The following is a 9074-nucleotide window of genomic DNA, read 5'->3' as shown; positions in this document are numbered from 1 at the left end:
CTGTCCGAGGTTTCTTCCTAAAAGGGAGTTTTCCCTCGCCACTGTCGCATTTGATGCTTTCTCTGAAGGGAAATACTAAAAATGCTGGGTCCTTGTAAATTATAGAGTGTGGTCTAGAGCCACTCTATCTGTAAAGTGTCTCGAGATAACTACTATAAATAAAATAAAATTGAATTATGAAGGAAAAATAAAAATGATTGAATAATATGTGCTCAGAGAATTCCTGATTGTGTGTAATATATCTGTAACTCAGTCAGTACTGGAAAGTTGTAGAGATCAAGACCCCTTCTGCACAGACAATGGGAATCTTAGACCATGTTAAAATCATGAATGCAGACGCACAAATAACATGATTACGGCTCATAACTGGGACACCAGTGCACAGTGAAACACTCTCAGTAGCAATATATGATGAAAATATATATATGAAAAACTGAGGGAAACTGAGGAGTATGTAGTTTTATATAAAATATTGTTTTAAATTATATAATAAATTGTTATGTTAAAAGAGCTGTAACCAGTGGTTAATATTAAAAAAAAACATGATGACTATAACTCCTCCTGTGGGCGCCTTTGGAGGCTGGTGGCAATTACAAAATGTGATTATAGTTGCAAATATTGCACTTTATTCTTTTCTATTTGTAAATAATGGGGCTATAAATGTCAGTACCATGAATAAATGGTAATTGCTTTCTAATAAGCCATTGAGTCTGTGTTTAGAAACGTTACTAAATCATGAATAAAGAGTCAGTAGATGGAGTTTTAAAAATGCAGCTGTAAATGTTACAAAATTGATAATAAATACATCAATGAATGCTTCATTTTAAAATACTCCCATGTGAATTAAAAAGGAGGGAAGCCAGATGTGTTTTTTCACAGCCTGGCAACCCGAAAGTCCTTCTTGTTAAAGCTTTAAACAAATCTATGAACTAGTAGTAAATTATTAATATCATAATGTTTCCATTCTCATATTAGCAAAGCTACTCCAAGTATCCCCTGGTAACTGAAGTACCCCTGGCTGAGGACCGCTGACCTAAAACGGCCCTTTTCAGAATATGTGCAACTATTTGTCACAGTGCACGATGATGTGTTGTTTTCTGTTAGTCATCAAGTGTCAGAAGCATGACAGCCTTGTAGATAAGATAAAGAGTACCTTTCATAACAGCAGTAAACAATCTTTATTTGGCAGGCAAAGGAAATGGTGTAATGATAATATCTGATTCTTGTGTTGATGAAGTTTCCTGTAAAATCTACTTATGCTTATCTGTTCAGTCTACCATTAAAATTAGGAATTTTTAGACTGGTAGATTTAGCAGGAAAGCATAATCTCTCATTCACATGCAACAAAGTGAAGAAAAAAAATGCGTTGAAACGTAAATAATATATATTTTGTTATTCTTTCTTCTGTAAGGCAAGATTTTTTTAAAGTGCACAAGATTAATACCCTAGTTGCAGTGTTGTGTTACACTGAATAGGCATGCAAAATATTGTTTTAATCTTTCTAAACACTGGGTCGGCTACTGTATGCGTGTAAACGCCAGCATGGAGGGCTTTGTGGTCAGATTTTCTGGCTGTATTAGTGTTTGTGTATGACCAGGGGTCTGCTGAAAGATGACCCTGGTTAGTGTAAAACCCTAAACATGCTGTAACACATGAGGGGGATAAGAAGGTCCGGGCCCCCTGCCAAGTTTGGGTCTGCCCCCCCTTAGATGGCTTCAGGTCCCATCCTGAAAGCACCTGTGGCATCCTTTATACTCGGACAAAAGCAGGACATCCATCAGTGGATAGCCAGCTGTAGCAGATTGTCAAGAGATTATTAATGTAAAGGGGCTGAAGAAGATCAGTGTAGTAGGTGAAAGGGGGGGGTTAAAAACTGAGCGAGACAGACGCATACATCTGACATAGGTCATGGTTCTAACTTCAAAGAGGGTAACATGATATCAGCCCAAGAGAGTGGATGAAAAGAGCACAACTAAGTGGATGAATGCATGATTCTAATCTATGCTCTCACACCGCTGTCACATTATGAACAAGGCTGCAGCAATTATGTGAAGTGTAGGGGTATGGTAACAACTGCTTCTGGCATCTGCTAACAGGAAAATTGTATTTATGATTACGTTTCCTCAGCTCCTGTTTTTATATTCAGTGAATGTTATTATTGATTGTTTTATCAGTTACAAAGCCACTTCTTGCTTTGTGGGGTTTCTGGGATGAACGTTGTGTTATATTTTCCATGCGAAGAAAGTCTGGATGATTGATTAAACTGTTTACAGAAACATGTCTGTCATCACCTGCTCACTTTTTATACTTTTTATATATTATTTTTATTTTCAATACATCTATCATACTGTCATGTTTTTCATTGTATTGTTACGTCAAGCTCGTTATTGTCTCAATCAAGTTTGATGCATGCAGATCACAGCAGTAACTGGAAACATACTAAGCCAAAGACTGAAAAAATAATTTATGTAAATGCTGTCCACAACACCCCGTTTTACTCCTTATGCACCACTACAATCCCATGCTGTTGCACTATTTAGTACAAGAAACAATGGATTTGTTCGCCGCCATGTACTTTAGTTTATGGTTGAAGGTTGTAATTTATACTCATGTACTCAGAACAGAGAAGAAGGTTACACTGAAATCCAGTTGTACACACTTGAGGAGAACTTTATATAGAAGAACAACTATAAACAACAGAGAAAAATTTAAGAAATCATGAAACAACATGGTTCATTAAAATATAGTCCCACTTAAGTTTTTTTTTCTATGCGTTGTACCTTGTATTTCAACAGTGATTGGAAATCACATTAATTAGTATATTAGAAAGTACATTTATTGTGTTGTTGTACTTAAAGGGGCTGCACTTGACATTCAGAAAATTGATTGAGCAGAAATATAAATATTTTCTATGTACAGATATTAGTTGAATAATGGCGTCCTGAGAAGAAAAGGAAGCATCTCTGTTCTTTGTTCTTCAGCTGTACTTGAATGTAGCACTGCTTTGTGCGACGCTATCAGACGCTGAGGGCTGTGACAAAGGGTAATTATTTTTTACAGAAAGGACGGTCTGAGAGAGTCGTGTGGAGACAATACCAGAACACCTATTTCAGAATTTTGAGTACAGCACACTTAAAGGGATACGGCAGCGTTTTAAACAGATTTGGGGGACTCACAAGACACAGATTGAAAGATAATGGTGCAGCAGAGGCTTGGACGTTCTGACTTTTAGTCAAGCTCCAAACACACTAGATCCTACATTCCCACAATGCAAATGTATACAATTATTTCAAACTCTATGCGTCAAGTTTGCAATGCAGGCTTTCTGTTAAAAAAAATTTAGGTTTAAAGCCCAATCCAAGATAATCCCAATATCATCGGGGTTATTTTTCTAAGGACAGCTCCCCCAGAGCCAAAGAATACATAATACTACTGTTTTTACCTATAATTGTATATTTAAGATGCTTTCTAGGCACATAGAAGCTGTAGAGTTTTTTTTAATTCCGTCTGTGACTATGTATTAGGCTGTATTTTGACCTCACAATGCCCAGGATTATTCACAGAGGCACTGTTTCTTTCTGCTCTCTGCTGCTGCTCAATCCCATCCACCTTTTTAAGCCAGTCTTTCTCCACATAAGTGCTCACCTCCCCCACTGTACACCTCTTTCCTACATCCAGAGCCAGGAGCTTACCAAACATTTCCATCGCTTCTGGAGTGAACCTTTTCCACAAAGGAGGAATGTCCTCCTCAGTGTTTGGTCTCTCCTTCGTTCTGCACCAGTCTGCAAACTCCTGGTAGAAGTCGTCCGAGTCCATGCAGCGCTCCCAGGGGAAATACCCCGTAAGGATGCAGAAGATAACCACACCGAAGGCCCAGGTGTCCAGACTTGGCTCCACACTAAGCGGAGGAGCAGTCACTTCTTTTTGGCCCTCCATCAGGGCCACTGTACAAAGCTCTGGGGCCATGTAGGGAAGGGTTCCTGTGATGAAGCGTATCAGAGTGCCTCTCTTCTGAGCGAGGCCGAAGTCTGCCAGCTTGACCTGGCTGCAGTGATTGTCCAACAAGAGAATGTTTTCAGGCTTGACATCACGGTGAACCAGACCATGGCTGTGGATGAATTCCAAAGCACTGGCTATCTGGAGGACACATCGTTTTACAGAGGATTCTGGGATACCCACCTAGAAAAATCAGACAAAAGAAGGGATAGGGCTCTTTGTGTCACTTCCAAAGGTCGCAGAATATCAGACATGAGGGCTCATGTTGCTGATTTTTTAGATAATGTAGTTTTAATACATAATTAATGATAAATAATTACACATTTACAACAATTTATTGTAGCCTAAAGATTTTTTTAATTCAACAGTGGAATCAAATTTTTACTTTTCTATGAGTACGACTTTTTTTTAAAGTAATAGTGCTTTTACTTGAGTGGGCCTTCAAAATTCTGGAACTCTTTTCAACTGTTTTTATGTAAAAAGAAAAGTCTGTAGTAGGTCCACATGAACTCTATTCAGACTTTATGAATTATTGATTTTGACAGCTTTAGGCACTAGTTGTGTTTGCAAGAGCATCACAGAACCATTTGGATTGAGCCAAATGTTTCTGCCACCACACACCATGCTATTGTTTTTTAGCCACACTAACGGCATAGGCATTGGAATATAGATTTGTTGGCCAATTATTGGTAACAATTGGTTGAAAAAACATGAAGGTTTGTACAGACATTCATGGCCCCAGAGGATGAATCCTAATGCCTTGGTGATCCTCTTATGTTTTTTGTAGTTCCCTAGCACCACCAACTATTGGATGTATTGACATTAACCTTTTCACAGATATTCCTAGTGCCAAGAGGATGAATCTAATGACTTTGGTGGTCTACTGAAGATTATACTTTTTTTTTTAAATGGATCCACCCTGAAGAGTCTTCAAGAAATTGTGATTCTACTTTGACGTTAGAATTTTGAATGAGGAACTGTTCATCTGTGTCCCTCTATTACTGCCAATACCAACATTTTCAGTTAGAGAAAGAGAGGCCCTACCTCAACAACAATTGGACAGATTGATGTGGACATGTCACCTCTTGAAGCAAACATGTCAGTTTTGACAATGTGAGCATTTAAGAATGCTGACAGCCATTATCTTAAAGCACTGCTTGCGTGACTGTAGTCTCAGTGTTTGACTCACCTTTGGCTGGATGACAGCAAACAGGTCCCTCCCAATGACAAGCTCCTGGGCAAAGCAGTAGTGCTCATTAGACTGGAAGGCAATGCCAAAGAGGCCCACGATGCAGGGGTGACAGGACAGGTGTAAGGAGATGCAGTACTCTCGCAGAAAGCCCTGGAGCTTAGTCGAGGCTTTGGGCATCACTTTCAATGCCATGGGAGTCCCTGCAGATCACCAATACTGTGGCTATTAATATCACTTTCATGCACATCTTCTTTGTCTCACTAGAAAAATTAAGTACACGTATTTATGACCACTTCAGTGACACTGTGCTGCTTTTTAAGGTATTCATTGCATGCTGTAATAATTACCTAATAAACTGTAACATGGCTATTCTACAACCTTAATTGTCACCCAGGTCATTACCCCCCAATTCCAATTGATCTTTTCCAATGGTTTTCTAATTCAAAGCCTCGGGCCATCCAGCATCATGCCAACTCGTGCTTTGCTTTCTGCTCTCCCTTTTGTCTATACACTGACCCGGTCATCATTCCACTTTGGCTTGTCTCGCATTTTCTCAGGGTCGCCTAGGGTTTGAGGTTCCCATCCGTTTGGAAGAGTGCCGATATTGTTTTTATTACAAAAAGTAGCCTAATTTTCCCACCTCTCTCCTGTTCACAGTGATTTATCTGTAATGTCTCTTCCTCTCTCATTGTGTGCTATGAATTACAACAAATTTGCATTGTCATGAAAGTTTTAGAAAGTTAGTTATTGTTGTAGATTGGTTTGCACGCCCCTTTTTTTGGATTCCAGTACATACTGTATGCAAAATTGTAACTGGGCTGACAGAGAACAAATTAGACAAACAACTTAATTTGTTCAGTTTTTGTGTCATTTTAAGACACATTAAACACATTAACTCCTTGCTTTTCTCGGGGGGAAAAGTGGATTCAGATCAGCAAGTTTAAAAGATTTTTTATCAACATTGGTATATTACTTTAATTGGTGATAACAATACATTTCTATGAGGTTACTCTCTTCTGAAAGAGATTAGAAATCAAAGTGCAGTCATACCTCTGAAGCGATGTGTGACCAGCAGCACTTTGCCGTATTTCCCTCGGCCGATCTCCTTGATGATGTTGAAACGTTCTTGGATCTCCAGCTGACAGAGGCTCTGTGCCGTCAGCTCCATCAGCTCGTCAATCAGACTGCCGTCAGCGAGGCCCAGCTCAATCATCTCTACACACACACACGTGTTAGCCATAACACACAAACGTTATGGCTAAGAACACATACAGATTATAGCCTGCCATAAGGAACATACTTATTGGAATATATTTCACCACAAAAAAGTAAAACTAATACAAAAAAGGGCTACTTTGCTTTAGTCATTGCTTTCCATTTATATGACATATTCACTGACTAAAAACTACGTTAAAAACAAGGGTTGGGGTTGGCTGTGTGGAGGTGAGAAAAAAACCAGGTTTTGAATGTCTCTCTAGAGACTGTTATCCCTATATTTAAACAATATCATGACAGTTGGAATCACACAACATCTTCCACTGTGGCCATTCAGAACAAATTAACAAACTAGTTAGGTTTGAGTCTAACCCAAGCGCTAAACTGTAGTGTTTTTATCCCTATATCTAACCCTTAACATGAAAAGTGCAAATGTATCATTTTTATCTAATTTATCTAATTAAATTGTCATTTTATTTGATTTTAAGAACATTAGATGTCTTACATGTAATATACGCTTCTGTTATGTAATTTAAAATATTAAAAGTGACTGCTACATTGACCCTAAGAGTAGCATTATTGGGTCCTGGTCTTGGTGGACTAAAGGCTAAGAAGTGTACCAAGGATGAAAGGAAGCATAAAAACAGCTAACTTCCATTGTTACTCTCATTTTTGCCTTTAAAAGTGAATAGTGTTTTCCTGTGTTTATTTCTGTTTTATTGCTATGCTTTGGTGATTGACCTCTGTAGCCAGAAAAAGCATCTTTCCTCAGAACATTGGGATGTTGCTCTCTGTCCTCTGACCTCTGTCACGCGGTTCTGTTTATCCTCGGCCTTCTCTGGCACGTTATCCTCTGCTAATTTAATTTAGTACTTTGCTAACAGTTGTGACACGTACATTTTTACACATTTTGATTATTTTTACTTTATCTTTCTGTCTTACCTCAAGTTGTTAATTTTCACATTAATCTTTTTGTACAGCCTGAATGTGTATGCCACACATACACAAAAACAACCTTAAACCTCTTAAATAACATTTTGCATCACTTAATAATTACTTTGAATAAAAAGGGAAAAGAAAGTACAGTATATGTTCGACCCATATAATTTGTACATCATTTATCAAAAATGCATGGATACATTCTGTCTTATTACTATTACAATTTCCAATTAACAGCAGTAGCAGTAAAGGCGTTCAACAGTAGTAGTATTTGATATTTTGATCGGATTCAAGTCTTACCTTTTTTTCAATTGGTTCCCAATAAAGTCACTGGAGTCTAAAAATAGGCAAACCAAACACTGTAAATGACACACACACACAGTCACACCACCATGAGTACAGCTGAAAAAATACAGCTGATCAATATGCTGTAGAAGTGCCGGTTAAATGTCTGTCCTGTCCGTCCTCCACCTTTGCTACTGGTGTTGGTGTTTGTGCATGGATAAGCGTGCAGAGTGGACCTGAGAGCTTTTTGCTGCCCGACACGCAGCTCTGCTCTCAACTGGAGCCCACTTTGACAGCTGATTACAAACTGCCTCTGTAAAGGGCACACACAGACACACACACATATGCACACACGCACACACACAGAGTGGCCTACATACAGTATAATCACATGTACAGTATGTTTATGTAATGCATATGCAAAGCATTGATAACAATTGTCACTCTTAAATTTCTTTATAACTTCTTTGACAGATCCATGAGTCTGTCACCACTAACAGACACGTGTGCACACGCATGAGATACATTATACATTATACACTATACATTATACATTGTAGAGCTACAAAACCTAAAGCACAACTTCTGCATTTAACCTAGCATTGGGAGCAATAGATTCAAAAGTGCCTCTGGGCGCCACAACCCCCAGGGATCTTTACTATATTATCTACTATTTTCCATCTACTATATTATCATATCAACAACACTACTCTTGCTCATCCATTAAAGTGTAGTGGGTAACACTACACCACATTTATTTTAGTCCCAAGACTGTGTACAATTAGAAACATCTCCCTGTAACACAGATACAATAGTAAAATGCTTATTTTTATACATGTAATACAAACAAAACCATTTACTACCACTACCATTACAACTAATGCAATTCCATGCAGGACTTAACTATTATTAAGTTTTTTTACAGTGTGGTATTGCTAGTTTTACTTAGGTTACTGAATCTTTCTTCCACCATTGACCTTAATGCAGAGATGTGTTGCCCTTTGTTACCACTGAGCTGAGATATACTGTACATGGTGCAGTAAAATAAATAGGTGCTCTGATGCTTGGATTAGATAACACCAATTTTGCAATGGTGTATTGTATACACTGGTCATTTACTACCCAACTATGCATCTGCTTGGTTTATCTGGATATTCTTACCCTAGCCTAAACCAATCTCACTCCTCATGCCTAAACCTAACCTTCACCGATTCCTCCGGACCATCTGCAAAATATAAAAATGATCTCATCTGCAAATAAATTCATATAAAGGAGAAAATGCATTCATGGCCCTGAACTAGACGCCATGAATGCACTCAAGCTGTGGTACTCACATACATACAGATCCCCTGGGGTGCAACTACAACTCGGGCAGGCCTAATGGGGGGTTGTTATCTGCACCTGTGTGTGTGTGTGTGTGTGTGTGTGTGTGTGTGTGTGTGTGTGT

The 9074-nt window shown here is 38.5% G+C and overlaps 1 protein-coding gene across 3 annotated transcripts; it reads right to left on the bottom strand.

The window, feature by feature from the left end:
* Nucleotides 1–2956: 2956 nt before the first annotated feature.
* Nucleotides 2957–9074, bottom strand: si:dkey-8e10.3 (serine/threonine-protein kinase SBK1). 3 transcript variants are annotated; one of them, XM_032519798.1, is made up of 4 exons: nt 7643–9074; nt 6239–6403; nt 5186–5388; nt 2957–4179 (listed from the first exon to the last, which is right to left on the bottom strand). In XM_032519798.1, the coding sequence occupies exons 2-4, from the start codon at nt 6399–6401 to the stop codon at nt 3514–3516; spliced, it is 1032 nt and encodes a 343-aa protein (XP_032375689.1). In that variant the 5' UTR covers nt 6402–6403; nt 7643–9074; the 3' UTR covers nt 2957–3513. The 3 variants fall into 3 exon arrangements, with proteins under 3 accessions (XP_032375689.1, XP_032375688.1, XP_032375687.1); XM_032519797.1 differs by having other exon boundaries at nt 7646–9074; XM_032519796.1 differs by having other exon boundaries at nt 6239–9074.

Source organism: Etheostoma spectabile, chromosome 7 (assembly GCF_008692095.1).
Source record: "Etheostoma spectabile isolate EspeVRDwgs_2016 chromosome 7, UIUC_Espe_1.0, whole genome shotgun sequence".
NCBI classification, from domain to species: Eukaryota; Metazoa; Chordata; class Actinopteri; order Perciformes; family Percidae; genus Etheostoma; species Etheostoma spectabile.
Note: the sequence above shows the minus strand (reverse complement) of the source record. Positions and strands in the feature narration are given on the sequence as shown.